This window comes from Pithys albifrons, chromosome 3 (genome assembly GCF_047495875.1).
Source record: "Pithys albifrons albifrons isolate INPA30051 chromosome 3, PitAlb_v1, whole genome shotgun sequence".
Taxonomy (NCBI): domain Eukaryota; kingdom Metazoa; phylum Chordata; class Aves; order Passeriformes; family Thamnophilidae; genus Pithys; species Pithys albifrons.
Window position 1 is genome coordinate 44220038 of NC_092460.1, and position 19332 is coordinate 44239369.

At 43.5% G+C, this 19332-nt stretch overlaps 1 protein-coding gene across 7 annotated transcripts in view; it reads right to left on the reverse strand.

Annotated features, from left to right (window-relative positions):
- The window catches only part of MPPED1 (metallophosphoesterase domain containing 1), a 51741-nt gene extending 32599 nt beyond the window's left edge, over positions 1-19142 (reverse strand). Inside the window, exons 1-4 of one of the 7 annotated variants that reach the window (XM_071551539.1) lie at positions 19054-19136; positions 18147-18337; positions 6390-6647; positions 1439-1620 (exon numbers count right to left, since the gene is read on the reverse strand). In XM_071551539.1, the coding sequence (XP_071407640.1) occupies positions 1439-1620; positions 6390-6541 (334 nt within the window). In that variant the 5' untranslated portion in view covers positions 6542-6647; positions 18147-18337; positions 19054-19136. The other 6 variants (XM_071551540.1, XM_071551538.1, XM_071551536.1 and 3 more) reach the window with 6 other exon arrangements.
- Between the last annotated feature and the right edge of the window lie 190 nt (positions 19143-19332).

Sequence of the window (19332 nt, forward strand, 5' to 3'; positions counted from 1 at the left end):
CATTTGGGTACAGACAGAGAGATGATGGCACTACATCAATATATCACTTCCACATGCTATCCTTACCTTAATACAGAATAATGCAATTATTAAAAGTGGGGCATATTATTGGGTTGCTGAGCTCAAATAAATATTTATCAGCCTTGCTGATAATTATTTGCTAGTAAATACTTGTTTAAATTGTGAAGTCCTGACTTTTTATATATATGTATATTCCATTTCAGCCTACATGCATCTGTCTGCTTTGTGCCTTCCCAGGGCAGAATGCTGTGAAATGTAGAAAAAAAAGGAAAAAGAGACAAGGAAAAAATGCAAATGCATCAACATAAAACTTGAAATCCGTTCCTCTTTAACTGTGTCCTTTCTCTTTTATTCTCTCTCACCCTTTTTTTTCATAATGAAGCACCAGAAGCCACTTTTATTCTAAATTAAGGTGCCTGTAGTGCTGCAGGAACAGCACCGAGCAGGGTTTTTGTCTGGATACAGCACATGCTTTCCAATTCTCACTGTCATTTTCCTCTTTTTCCAGCATATCCCAAACATTGCAGAAGCACATGTAAATAGGCCTCTCTTGCCCAGTGGAACAGAATCTCAGTTTCCAGTGCCAACACTCGCCTGCAGAAGGCTCTGCATCTGCTCTGCTCCATCCAAGGCAGCAGCCACAGGCACACGGGTGGCTTTGTTTGCAATTCCTCTCTGTGCTGCAGCTGAGCCTCAGATCCACGGGAAAACACAACTAAGAGCCCCCAGGGTTCAACAGACAAGCATTCCCACTCACAACAACTCTTTTTGGGGGGGAAGCAAAGCCATAACAATGTATGGAAGAGATTTTATGTAAATCATTAAAGGCCTGCTGGCTTAAATTGTTGCTAGCACCAAGAGGTTGCTCAGTGTACACTTGGGAGTGTGAAGGCAGAACAGATGAATAGTCTCACAAATTCTATTTGCTCCATTGGAAAAATGCAAAAATATTTGTTGAAAATAAGAGGGGGGGGGGAGGGGGGATTCCTGCTCATTACCATTCCAGTGTAAAAGTCAAATTAATATTCATGATTTCTGAGTGTGTGATGGTTTTTACTGGGAGGCAGAAGGGGCAGAGCCAATGAGTAAATAGAACTGAGTACCCACCTAGCCACTCGTTGAATTTCTCCACTTCAGTGGGAAGGCCCAGGTAAAAGTCAAATTAATATTCATGATTTCTGAGTGTGTGATGGTTTTTACTGGGAGGCAGAAGGGGCAGAGCCAATGAGTAAATAGAACTGAGTACCCACCTAGCCACTCGTTGAATTTCTCCACTTCAGTGGGAAGGTCCAGGTGAAAGTCAAATTAATATTCATGATTTCTGAGTGTGTGATGGTTTTTACTGGGAGGCAGAAGGGGCAGAGCCAATGAGTAAATAGATTTGCTTTCAGGTGCACAGACAGAATGGAGTACCCACCTAGCCACTCGTTGAATTTCTTGACTTCACTGGGCAGCCCCAGCTCGGTGAAGTCCCCGGCATGGATCAGCACATCCCCATAGGGCATCTGGATGGGGTCAGTCCTGGAGTGGGTGTCGGAGATGCAGACGAAGCGCGTGTACCCCGGGGGCTTGGGCGCGTCGTGGGGCACGGCGTCCACCCTGGCGGGGACAGCAGCACAGCAGGGTCAGCCACCATCTACTCACTGCTCATGACAGCGAAAAACACTGCAAGAAAGAGCTGCTAAGAGAAAGTTCTATATTCTATTAGCAGCAGGTATTTATCGACAGCGTTGAAGGCACAGCCTGTACATGCTGGGCAAAAACTTGCCTGACTTGTTTGTGGAAAATAAGCCATTTATAGTCTGAAGTTCATAGTTACCACCTTCTAATTTCCATATTAATGACTGGGCAAAACCTTGGGCAGAGCTTTCCTTTTGGCCCCAAATTTAGGTAGTGGTCTCCTGACTTCATCCCTTGGGTGGTCCTGGAGCTTTTTCATCACTGTTGGACTTCTGCCTTTTCTTTGTTCAATGACATGACCTGTCAAACTTGTAAAATCTTTGCTTCAACTCGACAAATCTTGGATCCTTACCATTCCATCCTATTGAAGTGTCTGGCTTGCTTTAATGCATGGCTCCTAACCCATGGCACACTGGTCTTTATACTGGCTCGACAGTCTGTACCAGAACAAAGCGACCCCAGCACTTCATGCTGTTCGTGAGTTAAGTGGGCTTGCTACACAAACAACAGTTTGCAAAGCAGAATTAGAAATTTCACAAAACTAGGAGGGTTTTTTTTGTCTCTTTTCTCTTTCAGCTCAGCATCCTCTCTGCAACCCTATCGCTGTTTTGATACCTTTCCCAAAGACTACACACACTGCCAAAGCTGCCTGATGATGCAGGGATTTGTTAAACCCAACGCTAATGGGAGGTGTAACAATTCTTGATCTTCACATCACAACATTTTCAGTGGGTTTTGGGGGACAGATTAACTTCAAGAGATTAAGGAGAAGAGGTTGGGCTATGGCAGGGACTCTGATACAAATACTTACAAATAAATCAAAGGCATTGCCAGTTTCAAAGCAATAGTACTATCCCACTTCTTTGTTTAAATATGATTACACGGTACACAGGGAAAAGATTTATTTTAGATACATAAATACATTTAAATGCGCTTTTTCTAATTAGAATTTTTTCCTGCCAGTTAAATAATTCCAGCAAATTTAATTAACACATTTTGGGGGTATGTTTGAGTGTGTTCATGCAAAGCAACGTAAGAACTCTCCCAACAGCTGTAAATGTACATTAAAGCCTCAATATTGTCAGGGAAATTTGGTGACTTTCTGGGCTTAATTACACCCAATGAAATCAAATGCTGTGAGGAGTGCGCCTGCATTGCTCAGAGCCCAAAATCAAGATTCAAAACTGAGGGAGAGAAAAGATCTGTCCCAGTTTGATGAGACTTCCTCACGATTTAGAAGAGGAAAGCAGAGAACACCTCTGCTATGCAGGCAATACTTATTGTCAAATCAATCTTTTTAACCTCAATCCATATTTTGTTTGAATGCACAGAAGCCAATGTGTCTATAGATGCAGCTACACTGTGTCTGCTGTTCCAGCTGGGGAATTCTGGTAGAATAAAATCAAAAAGCCAGACATGCAAGAGTTATATTTGTGTCACTGGAAACCAGAGAGATATACAGAATTGTTGTGAACTATTTTACTTTTACAACATTTATTTTGAAAGGACAAATAAAACTAGTTTTGCTCACTGTTGCAGTATATAACACCTATTGCTATCCCTTGCTGGTTGGGCTTCAATTCAGGAGCTTACTTTTACAGAACAAACTCAGAAAAAAATCAAGATATTTTTGCTAATAACAATACTACTTTTGTTTACAAGGAAAAATTCTGAAAGCATTTTATTGCTTAAAAGTCATAAGATAATGATCTTTAATCACTCCATCTTTTCTCTGTCAAAAAAGTCTATGAAATTTAGAGGCATTTTTGACAATTTTGCAGGATTAGTGAGAGTGAGGAATAAATCTAAAACATTCAGATCTTGTTAAATACAAAAAAAAATGGTCTTAGCATTTTCTACAGTGTAACTACAAAACTGGAGCATGAACAAATTATTTTGCACCCATCCCTTTATAGGAAGGGGAGCATCACACACTCCACATGGGAAGCTGAATGGGAAAACCAACAGCCGTACCATGGAAACACCACACAGCACAAAAACGCACGTTCTTTTCCCTATAGTGATGGGGAAGGTGTGGACAGCTTTTTCCTGGTTGCTGAGGTGATGTGTAACTTTTAAATTCTGTGCAACAGGCCAGAGAATTTTGGTGGGAAAAGGCCTTCAACACAAAAAAAAAAAAAAAAAAGGAAGGCAAAAAGGCAAATAAATGAGATGCAGCTTTTTCACCTCGAAGTGATATGCACACACTGAGACCCTATATAGGTAAAAACATATGTCAAGTTTCACAAACACATCGAAGTTGTATTACTGGAAATAATTTCTGAAGGCTCAGTCCCCATGTTCTTGTGTAACACGTTCCCACAGCAGCTGTCACACCAACACCCAATGCACAGCTTGCTGCGTGAGCACAGGAATACAGATCTGCTGATTATTTCTGTGCAAATGCTTTTGTTTTTCTTGAAATCAGCTGGAAAATTTGCAAGAGGAATTGAAAAGCTACATTGGAAAATGTCAGGACAAACCCAGGTTGGTTTATACACCCAATTTCAGTGGTTTCCCAAAGGAGCAGGACAAGTACTTCCCAGAAATGACTGATGGGCTTGGAAACACTGACAGGATTGACCACCCTTCTTGTCAGTGGCAACCCAGCCACCTGCCAAGCACAGGGATGACTGTGAGGGTCTAGAAAGGGCCTAAAGGAGCTAAAACACAAAAGGAGAAACATGAAACTGCCCAGAGGATCAAGGAAGAGCTGCAAGACTGAATTCAGAGGAAAAGGAGCCCTCTGTGGTTAAAGCAGTTTCCTGTGAGCTCAGATGTTAACAAGTTTGTGTGAAATCTGCTTACGGTTCCTACAACATCTCTAATGGAGGTGTTTCCAGCCCTGCACAAAGCCTGCACCTCCCTGAAGTCAAGGACAAAACCTGAGTGCAAGGAAACAGGGCTTTCCCCCCACAACAATCATGGCAATAAGAAGTGCTTCTGTTACCTTTTTGTTGTTGCCTTCTCCCTCCTTTGTTACTACTCTATTCATTGGTGCAAGGCAAAAGCAATCCCGCTGGTATGGGAAAACATTATTTACAATTTCTGTACGAGGAGAAAGAGTGGGTAAGGTTGTGGTACATGTTCCAATTGACTTGGCCTGTTTTCCTATTTGCCCAACCCTCTCAACAGTATTAATCTTTCAGGAGATACTGTTAAACTCTCCAGAGGAACCATTTTCTAAGACAGCTTATTTTCAACGACTTGCTCAGGTGCTGAATTTCTATCATGTAGTTGATGGCCCAAGCCCTCCAGTACTGTAATTTCTTACTGGTTAGAAGTTTAAAAAGCATATTGTTGAGTACCACGTGGATACTGGTAAATAACTTTACTTTCAGCCCAGTAAAAGTCATTTGGCTTTTAAGACCAGGAAGCAAATTCATGAGTGCCCCGGAGCTGCCTGAATATTCACAGAGAAAAGCTAAGCCTGCACAAACCAACCTGCATCTGGCAGTTTCATTTGGAAAACTATTTCTGAGCCCACGTTTGTTTGTTTGTACTTTTGCTGCCATTTGCCAGCTCTATAAACAAAAGATGTTTGTGTGTGGCTGTAACACAACTAACCAGTGCTAACACTCATTTTACTGTTTGCATTTCAACAGGGTCTAAAACACCCCAACACAGACCATCATACACTGCCCTCTGAATGTGAATGCTCACCATCCTCACACACCTGAGTCTGCAGATTCCTTTCACATAATCTAATTTATGCCAAAGAATGTTCATAAGCATTCACTACAGAGACACACAGCTTTCAGTGCTGAGCTTTTTAACTGCAGAAATGTTTGTAAATTAGCAAATCATATTAAATACCAAAAATGTGCACGAGATGATTATTTGTTCAGTCTTCCTAAAGGAAAAGAGTTGCCTTTAAAAAATGAAAAAAACAGCCTTCTGATGTAAAGATAAGGCTGTTCCTCTCTTTAATAAACACAATAAAATGGTGCAGGCATTTTTATTCCCTATAAAAATATTTTACAGTAGAATTTTATACTTAATTTATTTGTAATAGCTTTTACTGTTTTGCTCTTCCTTCTGGCTCTAAACTTTATGTCAGGTTTCATTTTGTAATTATAATTCTCCACTTTACGTTACAAGTAAATCATGTAGAGCAGTTAATTTTACTGATGTTGCCATTATATAAGAAGTCAGAAACAAACACATTATTTTAATCACTCTTTAAGCACTCGGCATTTCGGGCACATCGGGATGAAAGTAAGTTGCCGGATGGATGCCCACACTCTTTTATTTATTGGGCTGATTTTTCCCTTGTATGGAGCTGTCACACAACTAACCACACAGAACGTGTGGGACAGAGAGGGGCTTGGTATTTCCAACAGCTTTGTGCACCAATATGAGGCTGCACAAAGCAAACAAACATTATTAAGTATGCAGAAAGTATCGCCCTCGGAGCATCTCGTGCTTTATTACTGCTGCTGGTCGTTTGTTTTATTTCCCTTTTTAATGCCTAAGTACTATGTATTACACTCCCACTAGTGGAGCAATCTTTCTCCCCTCCTTTAACAAAGTCCTTTCCAAATGGGCTGATTTTGTGTCATTACAGGGATTGTTATCAGAGAGGCAGCAGAGCAACAATGCTCAGGTTCCTCCCGGTGCTCCATCAAACACCACAATGACAAGGCAGCAAGACATGGCTGGGGCAGTACCAGGAGTGCCACACTCACATCTGCACATGGGGGGGCTGGAACCGGCCCTGGTTGATGTTGTAGAAGGTGAAGGCCTGGGTGGGGTTGGAGCTGTACTCGTCCACCTCGATGATGAGCCGGCTGTGCTGGTGCCGCCGCGCTGCCATGATGTGCGACTGGGCGAAGGCCATGCTGGCACGGCTGCTCGGCTCCTCAGGGCAGCATGTCTGCTATCTTCCTACAGCCATGGGGCAGCTCCAGGGCATCTCAGCTCAGCTGCACAGCCCCTGGAAACACCTGCAAGCACAGCGGAGACACGGAGCATCACTTGGGATTTGCTCTGTTTGATGCGACGGTGAAGGGGAGACACGGAGGGACAAAGACTTCTCCAAGGACCCATCACAAACCTCTCCAGCTCAGCCACCTGATGGACATGCTCTGTCTGGGGGAGCATAGACTGGGAGCAAACCTGCTAAAGAACCTGCTCAGGTATTTCAGACATTTAACACAAACCTAAAAGATGAGACAGTCTCTCAGAAGGGCACATTGGATGTTTCTCCAACACAGCCATTGGCTTCCCTTTTTTTTGTTGCGCTGCTGAATGTTGGTTCCCCATCCTCCCTCAAAAAAAACCCCACAGAAACTGAAATGGCCTGTGCACAACAGAAGTGTAAGTTAATTCAGCAAGAACCTGTTTAAGATTAGCTCAGTTGGTTAGAGCCTGGTGCTGGCAATGCCGCAGTGTGGGCTCATTCCCTGACTTTGAGATTCTTGTGGGTCTCTTCCAACTCAGAACACTCTGTGATTCTGTGATCCTGTGAACCAAATCTTCCCAAGGTCTGTGACATTTATTACAGGGAATCATTGCAAGTGGTTGTTCCTTACAGAGCAAACCTTCTCTGCATTGCTCCTGGTTTTATCCAATCACTGAAGGAACTCCTGGCACAAACATGAGCACTTAAGCCACCACTAGCCCAACATTCAGGATTCACTGAAAACAAAGTGATTCCAAGGCTAACACACAGTGAAATGTTACTAAATATTAAAAATGTAAAATCCATACAGGTTTTATGTTTGGGAATAAATTTTTCCCTGAAGGTTGTGCAAGTCTAGAGCAGCAGCACTGAAAATGGGTAGAGAAATAGCCAAGTGAAACCAACTGGAATGCAAAGAGTATCCCCTAGAAACAGAAGAAAGTAATTTAAATGTGAATTTTACTTTTATTTCCCAGCTTTAATAAAAAATGGATTATAAGCTATAAAGGTGGGTATTTTTACAGTATAATTTTACATCCTTTTTAAAAGTTGTCTGACTTAAATATTTACTTTCATGCAAGCAAGGGCTCTTTCCTTCCAGGGAATACAAGCAATCTGTTTCAGAAGATGTGTCTCATAAAAAGCCAGGCCAGAATGCAGCAATTCCCTGACTATGTGCAGTTTGTGGAAAGCAGGGCTGGAAGGATTTCCTGTGCCCTTGCTGATGTGCCTCTCTTGCACTCTGGAGGGACCCCTGCCAAGAGTGAGGATGGGGAAGCCTTCACAGTCACTCCAATTTTTAAAGGTATTCCCAGCTACTTAGGTCCAATTCGGGTTTAGTGGCACTCAAGCACCTCAACATCTTTATAAATCTGGGCTTCAGTCCTTTGCTTAAGCACTTCAGAGGTTGAGTGCTCCAAGAAGTGGTGGTGTGTTTTTGTTTGGGGAAATGTTGTTCTGGGGCAGCTGAAAGGAGAGATCCAGCTCGGTTTTTTTGCTACCTGAATGGCTGTGAAGTGATGACAACTTGCTGTCACTAACAAGCCCAGGAAAACAGTAAGGGAATAAAGGAGTCAGGGAATAAAGAAGCAGGTTCCTCTGTGCCCTCCCCTTGAATTGAGTGCTGAGGAAATGCTGGAGTAACAACCAAGATGGTTTTGGATTTCACACACAGAAGCACCACGAAGGGATGTGCCAAAGCAGGAGGAGGGAAGGGAGGCACAAGCCTGGGAAGAATTCTCAAGTACAAATTGCTGCATTTAGGAAGTAAGAAATTATGACAGCAGATGTGAAGAACCCTCCCCAAGGAGCTCCCTGTATTAAATGATGCATTTGCAAAGGAGTTTGAATAGGCAAGGTCAGAGATTTTATAGGGGGCAAACTGTTCTAAGTGAACCTACTTCTGGTTTAAAAGAAACTATTAGAACTGGTGACCTCTAGAAATATTTTCCAGTAAGATAAATAATTTATGATTTTGCAGCTCTACATAAAGATTTTGAACTACCTGGAAAACAGAGCCTTTCTTTTATAATTCAGGGATTATGTCCACTTTACAGACAACTGAACTGTGGCTACAAAAGTCCTTAGGGACCCCAAAAATCCCTTTGGCCTTAGGAAGTTCTCAGGAGCTCACAGAAGCTGAGGAAACAGCTGGACAGAAGTTCACTCTATATACATGGGGAAAATGGGAAGACAACATATTTCACTTGAGGTAAGAATTACAAAAAGGGGAAAGGAGGAAAAAAAGATGTGACAGCACTGCTAAGCCTTGTACTCAGTGAGAGTCACCCACTGACAACCCTGGACACATAAAAGCATAACGACTGGGGAAGGGGAAAGGTGAAAGAGAAAGGGGAAAGGGGAAGGTGAAAGAGAAAGGGGAAAGGGGAAAGGGGAAAGAGAAAGGAGAAAGGTGAAAGAAAAAGGGGAAAGGGGAAAAGGAAGGACAGGACAGGAGAGGGAAAGATAGGTCCTACAATAAAAATAAAATAAACAGCAATCACACAAATAGCCTGTGCTAAGCAGAAATGAGATATGTCACACACAGAATCAGTCAGCAGAACTCAACAGCAAGCTCAATTCAAGCTCATTTCGGAATCACACACAGATGCCTTGGAGCCTTACCTTTCAGTCTATAGTTTTCCTCCTGCATAAGTGACTGGCTGACTGCTGACACTCTTGGTGTTTGACAGAACAAGCTGTCTCTCTCCAGCTTGACTGATAACCAGACTGACACCCATTACTCCCCTCTTTCTGCTTCCATTTCCAGTAGTCCCCCCAAATCGCAACTTCTCCTTTCTTTTAATCTTCTGAAATGTATTCCTTTCCCAAACCAGGGTATAAAATGCAGCAGGGAAATAATTATCTGCTTCTACAGCATGCAAGTTTTAAAATCGTATGCCCAGCATTACCAACAGAGAGAGCTAAGGCTCCAATCCCCACAGCAACAACATGCTAACCATGCTCTTCCCCCAGACTTCTGGAGCTGCGGGATGTCTGCCAGGGAAAAACAGAGAAATGGAAAAAGCACTGCAAGAACATGAATACTAAAATAAATATCACAAACCTTGCTGTTAGAATCACAGACTGAGGAAAAGCTATTAAATCAGCTAAGCCATCTCCTCACTGATGGCAGGAATGCTCTCCATGCATTATTTTCTTCTGCTTTCTGCAGTGTGTGCTCAAAGGGACCCCAAAGCCCACTGGGCAGGGTGGGCACTTCTCCACACTCTGCATATCAGCCGCAAACTCTGGGCACTGAAACATCCCTCCAATCACTGGGCCAGGCAGGTGCTTGAACCCAGACATATTTAATTCCTTGGACAAGGTCCTCAATTAAATCTTTCTTTTTACTTTTTCAGCTGAAATTTCTGGTATTGTCTCTCACACTGTTCTTGTACAAATAGCAGAAATATTTCCCCCTTTACAGGGATTGTGCAGCCTATTTATCTTTTTCTCTTTTTGCATTTCAAGCCAATGTTTTATTTTAATTCACGTCTCCACTCACAGGTTTTGCTTTATCCGAGGTTCATCCTTCAGTTCCCTCACATGTCACTGTCTCTCTCACTCCACTGTCCCCACTGTTCTCTCCATCCTCTACCCTTTGCCTCAAGTCTGAAACCACCCCTGAGGCTTCTTGAAAACAATTCCAGCCACGAATCCAGACTTGAAAACAACATGGCTCAGGCAGATGTCGCTGAAATAATAATGAGAAACCAAGATAAAATATTGATGATGATAATGATGATAATAATATTAAAAAAATCATAAATTAGGAGGGGAAACTACAAAGGCATTCTCTGCTGAGAAATGCACTTTGCTACCAAACATCTGGAGGTCAAGAAGCACAGCATGACTGCAGCACATCCCAGCAGGAGCTGGAGAGGGGCAGTTGCCAGTTTACACCAACAGTGAGACAGCACTAAACACGGGGACTCAGCAGGACCAGGATCAGAGGCAAGGTGGTGGCTCCAGAAAACCTGTTAGTTTTGCTCAGACAGTCTGCCTAGCTGGGGTCTGGGGAGGCAAAGAAGAAACAAAGTGTAGTATCGAGGGGGGGGGGAAGGAAAAAAAAGAGGCATTTTTGTGCAGCTCTAAAACATCAAAGCCGTGTTTTTCTCAGGGAAAGTAAGACAAGAGCAGCGAAATACCTTAAAGAGGAGTGTGAGAGTTTGTTACGGACCACAAAGTGACAGAAACTCTTCCAAGGGCTTTAATAAGAGTTCAAGTCTTTCTTATCATACAGTGCTCTTCATAAACTGCCATATCATTCTTTAAACAGGGAAATGGAGCCTTTATTTAACCCTCCAAGAAAGCACCACAGTGTACTCTGCACCAGTGGTCCCAACTGTCACAGGAACATTTCTATAACCACCAGTGATAGGCTTCACTGACAAAAATCACTATTTTTGGTTTATCCCCTGGCCAGGAGTTAAGTGAACATACTGAAAATAGTAAAGCAATCACTCACTATAAGAAATAGGCTGGAAATACTAAGGGTTCTTGCTGTCTAAAATACCCATCCTCGATCCTTCAGGTAGAGGCCAATCAATGGAATTAGTCTGCTCTCTTCAGTTCTAGCACTGGGAAATGAATGCTGAAATAATCCTAAAATGACATAATTCTGTGGGAAAGGATGAGGCAGGAAAAACACTCTGCAGATGAAGGATTTTCCAAAGGGATACACTCTCCTCTTCCTCATTTTCTGAAACCAAAGGCACTGAGTGTGCCGTCAGCACAATCAAATGGCACTGAGACTCCTGTACATTTGGATGATCACGCACTTCTTCTGATGGACTAGTTAGGCTTCCTAAATAAATGCAGTTTGTTGTAAGAGAGGAGCATTTCCACTGGCATTTCAAACAAATAAAACCAACACGTGCTGAAGTGAAATACACACTTCTAAGCCCTTTTCCCAAAGCAAACACTGCAATTGGTGTCAGTGAGAACTAAACAACAGCATTAAAAAGCCATCAGGCTCCTCTTGGGTACCTGAATTACAACCTTATAACCTGTGGTGCCTTTGGAGGCCTGAGGTTGTGTCAGGGGACACAAAAGGCACTCACAAATCTGTTGTGCTGGAATACTGCTGCAGAGTTGTCTTCAGGGCAAAAATTGGAATTAAACCTCCACAAACGCCCCTTTAGCCAGGCTCTCACACTCCTCATCTGGAGCACACATGGGCCACTATGGTATTTTCAAACCCCTTGTCTGTGGTGTTTGTTTCACTGAAAGAGGTCTTAAGTAACCTGCCTGGTTTTAGTCTCTGCTCTGTTCTGGCTGCACGAAGTTACGCCAAAGCCATCATTTATTAAGGGAACTCTTTGGATTGCCTTTATAAAAAATAGTCTGAGGTGGCTTTCTGAGCCAGCAAACCTGAATTTGATAACTGTTACCAGTCAAATAATGCTCAGCTCTGTGGCCATATCTTTTCCCTGCAAGTTGGAGCTATTCCATCCACAGAGCCAAAGGCAGGGGACAGAATTCTGAGCTACTTGTAAGCCTCAAAATCCTCCTCATTTTGTTCAATTCTGTTTAGAATCTCCCGTTTCACACATCAAAGAACACACACACACACACAGATATCTGTATCTCACATATATCACATATTTGTTACCTGCAGATTTACAGGGCACTGAGCAATCTGGTTTGTAACATGCAAAACAATCAGTGACTTCAGCAAGACCTCTTATTTCTCTATAATTACAATCATCTTAACCTTCATTAGGAATAAAAAGAAAAGGCAACAAAGTCCCCCAAGGTATTTCTCCCCATGCTAAAACACACATCATTGTTCTCCTGTTCGGATTCTAATGGTCTGTCAAATACAGGATGAGAAAATTCTTCACTGAAATGATTTTTTTTTTCCTTCAAATTGTTTCCTTCCATTGCTCTCGAACACAAATATTATACATGTTTCTCTCATTACTTTATTTATAAAGAACACCAACAGACTTGTTAGTTTTAGCTGTCATAAAAAGATGATATGGACACAGCAAGTGGGAATTGAGATAAATTATTTGCCTTTTGGAACAAATAATTTGTTCCACTTCTGTGAAGTTTCCCACCAAAATATACTGTACCTTCTGTATGCCAAAGGTCTGACCAGGCACCCACAAAAACACAGACATTGAGCTCAGGAAACATAAAAACCTAAGAAATCTAATTCTGTATTTATTTAGAGCAGTTAGAAACCTTCTTAGTCTTATTTTAAATAATTGTATTATTTAAAATTACCTTTCCTCATTTCCCTACCTGGTTCCCAAAACTACTCTAACTGAATATTCCATTTATGAACATTTAATTTTATTTTGGCTCATTAGCAGTATCATTCTCTGAATCAAATACACTGCTCATTTATTCAATTTAAAAAAATAAACACAACCTAATAACACTGCTTTGTTGCCACCTTAAACTTCTGCTTTACCAAATATCCAATATATTTAAACACTGCATTGCTCTCAGATTTACAAATAGATTGAATATTTGTCAAGGCATTATTGTGATCCCACACAGACATTGTCTGAATGGACAAAACATTGTCATATTTCAATGAAATATTTAAATGGATACATTTTTCTTGAGTAAAACCGAATCTTTTCCCTGAAAAATACTCTGTCTTGCTCAAAATTATCTGTATTTATCCAAAAATTTCTGCAGAGATAGAAAATCTATTTAAGTAAATACCTGTAGAGAAGGAAATTTTAAATAAATATCCAAGAGCCACCAAATTCATTCCTCACTCTTAAAAAATGTGCTTTCATCTCTGGCAGTAAAACAAAACCCACCCCATTACTGAAAACCATGTGTATATACACATTCATAAAGGACAATCAAAAGTTCCAAAATTATAACACTTATTCTAAAAAAATAGCTACAAATACAGGTTTTGTGGGGAAATATAAAGAAATGGACATTCCAGCAGCAATAAATTGGGGTTGTGAGGATTTGATTCCACACTTAGGTCTGCAGTTTGGGCATGTGAGCTGCTTCAACTCCTGAATCTCTCCAAATATCACTCACTGAAAAAGTCTCTGAGTCCTGATGTATTTCACAACCAGCTTGAGTTGATTTTTAACTGCAGAAGGTGCTTTTTCTCCACTCTTCTGTGCCAAGTGGGCTCATCCACAAAATAAAAGTCGCCAATCCGTTCCCACAGTCTGAGATTAATGACAGGCCAAAGCGCCAGCACAAAAAATACATGTCAGAGGTGGGAAGCACAACACAGTTCACATGCAAATATATCTGTAGTGATGCCACTTCCAACATCAGTGTACTTTTTTCTGTTAAGGTCTGGAGTTAAATTATAAAATTGATCAAGCAAACCCTTAACAGCTACATTTTTCTCTCTTAGACACAGAACTTTGAAAATTAAGTGTGCTGTCCTATTCATTCTGTTGTCTCCACTTTTCCCTCATTTCGCTGCAGCATCCCACTGAAATCCTTCATGTCACCTGACTGATGTGCAGGGAGGGAGTCACCTTGTTATCTTTATTTTCCCAGGTATTCCTGGATATAAGGAACAAACAGGCAGCAGTTGTTTGGACCACTCACTCCTCCAACCACATATAAAAGCAGCTAAATCCTTTCCTCCAAAGAAGAAGACAGGGAAGATAGAAGTGGGAAGTCCAAGACACACAATCCTGCAGGTGAGTGTTTCAGGTCCTGGATATTCCCCAGACCTAAAGCAAATCCTATTGATTAGCAAAGCATCCAGTGCCTCAAATCACTGCTCTCCTCAACATTTTATTTGGGCTGATGTAAAATTTTCCTGTGGCACAAAAGATGCTAAAACAAACCTATACACAGTTTAGGGGTGAAAAGTAAACGCAGATCAAAATGAAAGAAAAATATTTAGGAGGAAAATATCCAAGCACTGAAACGAAGTCACTACACGTTTTTGGATTTTCTTTTCCCTTCTGTCTTATTTGATCAACATGGTGAAATCTGAACATTTTTTGGTGTTGACAAATCTGAAGTTTCCACTAAAACATGTCAAAGTTGACATTTTATTGTTGTTCTTGTTCAAGCCTCAAGACTGTTCACCTCTGTCAGTAGCCAAGTTTTAATCTACCCCATCCCCACCACATTAGTCAATGTATCTTGAACCTTTACCAAAAGCTACTCATTTTAGGGACAAAGTGTTGAGGGACAAACTGAGGCATCCCTCAGAGCAGCAATATAGTGGAGAAAAGCTCTGCAAGGACAGAGTAAGACATTTTCCACTTTTCTCCCAAAGAGCCAGAAGAAAGGCTGTGCATGATGTCCCAAAAATTGCAATGTGCTGTAAGTGTGCACAGAAATGCAAGAGCAGAGGATGCTGGACACATCAGAGCCCCACAGCAACACAGAGTGTGCCCCAAATCCTTCAGAGCCTCCAGAAACCCAGCAAGGGGTGTGGGAGCAGCCAGCCCAGGAGGCAGCGAGAGGCTCGGTGTGATGGCAGCACTGCCTGCCTTCCATTGCCTTCGAGGGAGAAGGCAAAAACCAGCAAGATTAGCACGACAAAAGGCAGAGCAGCGAGGAGATGGGATGTGGGAAAGCCAGGAAGGGTGCTAAGGAACCAAGCAGGGTGTCTGTGGCTGCCAGGAAAGGGAGCTGGGGCACAACAGCCAGTCAGGAAAAGCAGAGAAAAAAGGCAAGGAAAAATACCAGTCCCCATCAGGCTCCTTCGTGTGTTGCTCTCCTGCTGCTCTGCTGGCTTTGGGCTTTGGGTGGGGGACAAGACCCTCACCTGCCATCGGGGAACATGGACCGACTGCATGGCAGAGCAGCTGAGTTTAAAAGGGTAAGAGAACATGCCACATGGAAAAACAACTTTCTGAAAAGGGATATATACTAAATATAGTCATCTTGTTTGCAGTAGAAATGTATAAATTAGAAATACGGAACAAGAAAGGGCTGATACTTGCAACTGAAATTTATTACACATCTGCGTTACACCTCTCAGTCTGAGTAAAGACGAGTCCCTACTACAGGAGTGTGAGTGTGGTTCTCCACAGTCCCAGGGAATAAAGCACATTGAAGTGGTATTATGAACTCATCTTACTCCTATGGCAAATAACAGCATTTTAAATAGTGACCATCTGGAAATTGCTGAGCATTTTGTATTTGGGCTGGTGCTATGAATCCCCAACCAGTTATGACTGCAGGTTACTGCACATACACCATGATGGCTAATTGTTAATCCTAAACCAATTCCCACTGTCATATCAAACCACAGCACAAATGTCCCACTTGTTGACATGTGAACAATGAGGTCAAGCAGTGAGCAGTGCCCAGGAGGGAGTTGTTCCCCCTCCAGGGGTGCTCACTGCACAGGCAGGGGAATGGCCAGGACCAGCACAGCAGATCTTGTGCTGCACTGTCATCCACAGCCTTCCCAAGCATCACACCCTCCTGCTCTTTTATCTGCACTAACATCGGCTGAAAAGGGGATTTGCTAAGAGGAAGTCAAAGGGGACAGTCCAGTGACTTTAAAGAACTCTCTGACATAACTAACTTTGCTTGTATCTCAGAACATAACCTGGAATATGCAGGGTTTGAAAGGAAGTATCTATTTTAAGTTAACAATAACAATTAGAGACCACTTGGTTCTCAGACACTTTCACACAAACTGAATTTACCTACAGACAACGGCCACGGAACTCAAAGTGGTTTATGATCCAGATCACCCAAATTAAAGTTCCCAGCACTACACTGGGTCTTATTTTGAAAGCTTACACTGTATGTTGCAACATTCTAATATATTTTAGGGCAACAGAACATACAAAAAGGCTCTTCCTTCGGTTTACCTTGCACATCCCCTCTGAATTCTTCAAAACAAGATTCAGCAAGAACCATGTTTTTACTGTTTATTAGCCACAATGAAAACTGTTTTCTGGGACAAAAAATGCATTTTCTAGTTACTATTTGATATTGTTTTCATATGTCTGAAGAAAACAAACTGCCTGAGTAATTGACTAAGCAGTTACCTGCTTTCAGGGAATTCGAGTCTCCTTTCTTATAATTCAGTGACAGAACTCCAGCTGACTTAAAAAATAGTGACCTTTCCATACACTTCTGCTCTTCCTCCTAAAGAGAAGAGCCCAGTCCTGTGTAACTCTCCAGGCCAGGAGGACTGCACCTGAAGCAGCTGGTCTGAACATATTAAGGTCTTAGAATGGCATAATCTGGAGATTTTTTCCTGATTTCACATGATACATTCAACTAAATAAACATGATGGCAAACAGCACTATTTTCTCTGAACCATTAACTCAAGGAGCAGAAACATCACTGTCAGGATCATCCCTGCCTGCCAAATGAGAACTCCAGCTCACTTTCCATTGCTGCTGACAGTTTCCATAATGAGCATGCAGCATTAAATAAAAACCATGACCTGTTTAAACAAAGATCAGAGCACCAGGTTTATCTCTGCATTCTTTAATGTTTGTTGTTTGGCATCACAAACTGACACCAAGACAAGTATCTTATTAACACCAGCCCAGAAGGATTTTGTTCAGGGCAGGAGGTGATGGCTCTTGTCCACCAAGAAGATTTGTGTACTTTTAAAATGGGAATTTTACTTCATGTGGACATATACAGTCACTCTGTTTTGAATTAGACCAAAGGAGATGAGAAAGAGAAAAGATAGATGGGATAACAAGCAAGAAATCTGAAGGTTCTTCTGTCTCAGATAGCTTGAGACAATGAAACAAACCACATGAGTCAAGCTAAAACCATCAAAATTTCATGGGTAATAACTAACATTAATCAGTTCATGGATGTATCATACATGGGATAACTATTGTGTTCCATAATTTCAAATAAGTCCATATACAAAACAGAAATTAACCTCCCCTACTTTTTGGTACTCCACCAGAAAATTTACAGTGCCTAGCACCAAGGAACTGTTTATTATGAATGGGTGCACCACAATCAGCATCTTACAGTGTCTCCTTAACTGGTCTTCTCAAAAGATGCACACTTTTTCAGCAGTCAGATTTCAGATATGCACCTTAAAAATGTAGGCTTGTATATTAAATCTCTGCTTTAAAAAACTGAGAGTTTGCTTCCTCCCGAGCCAATCACGAAGTTTAATAATCTTGCCTACTTATCAATTTATCCACAATATCCAAAGATACTTTATACTAGTCTGAATGAACTAGGAAATTAAACTGAATTTGAAATGCTTATCCATACCATACATTAGCAGCAGATATCTTAATTACGATATTGTCAAGGTATAGACTGGGTAAGCAGAAATCTTCAACTATTGATCTTACGCCAAAGAGAACGGGATGCTTAAAATCCGCCCGGTCCCTGCATGTTTCCCATCCTCATCCTCCGTGTAACGCACGGACAAGAGTGTGCATTTATCAATGTGTTCCACGCCACACACAGAACGCTGGCTCGAAGAAAGCAAGATATTACAAAGCAGTGAAATCCCTACCTAAACGTGCCCGCTCTTTTTTTGTCCGCTCCGCAGCTCTGAGCGTGCTGGATGCCAAGGAACGCCGCGAGAAACGCCACGGGAACCGGCGTGGATCCCACCAAACTTACGGAGCGGTTTCCTCCCGGAACAAAACTTTGGAGGTCACTCAATGCTCTGCTACGACAAAGGGAAGTTCTTCCTCTTCCATCACCCCTTTCCCCGGCTGCGCGCGAAGGGGAAAGCAGCGGACAAGGCGCGCACGGCTGTTCCGCGGGGGCTGCTCTGCTTGCCGGGGACACTCCGATGGCGTCGGTGACACCTGGGCACGGCGGGGGATGCGGGGTCTGCGGGGGTGCCAGCCCAGCCTCCGCCGCAACTCTGCCAACAAAGTAACTTCCCGGCGGGGCTCGGCGGGGCAGGGCTGCGCTGCCCCGGGTCGGAGGGGCACGGCCGAACGGAACAGCCCCCCGAGGGGGTGGCAGGGTCCCCGGAGCGCGGTGACAGCCCTTACCTTGCTCCGCACCCGCTCTGCACGGCGGTACCGGGGCACAGGGTGATGCTGCGAGGCTCCCGCCGCCTCTGCCTATCTCCCTCCCTCCGCCTCGCCCCCGAGGCTCAGAAAAGCCCTTCCCCTTCACCCCCCCCCCCCCCCCCCCCCGCCCGCCTCACTCTCTCCAGCTTTGGGGCATATATATATATATATTTATTTGGGGGTTTTTTTGTTTTTTTTTTTTTTTAAGAAGCCGGGGGAAGCTTGGTTGGGAGAGGCAAAGCCCTGACGCGCTTGGGGGTGGGGGGTTGGGGGGGTGCGGCTTGGGGGGGTTTCAGCCTCTCGCACGGCAGCACAGGCAGCCCCATCCCCCCGTCCCCGCGGTGCCCAGCGCCGAGCTGTGCCATCCACCGATCCCGCTCCCGCTCCGGTAGCGGGCCCTGCGCGATCCGTCCGCGGCGACACCCGCCCGGGGTAGCCCCCGCACCCCTGCCACGACCCCATCCCTGCGGGGCGAGCCCACCCCCCAAAAAAAATATACGTACCCTGCCCGCCGGGGGCTCGCTCGGAGGGCGCAGGATTTGGTGCGAGCGATCGTCTCCTTCTCCGGGAGCTCAGCCTTCCCCTCCCCCGCTCGCCTCCCCTCCCCCGCCTCCTCCACCTCCTTTGGGGGGCCAGGAATCCCCCCGCACCGCCCTCCCTCCCTTCTCCCCTCCCGGCCGGTCGCGCCGCTCCGCTCCGCTCCGCGGGGATGGATGCTGCGTGCGCCGGGCTGCTCCATGGCCCGGCGCTTCCTGCCCTGGGGATGCTCCGTGGCCCGGCTC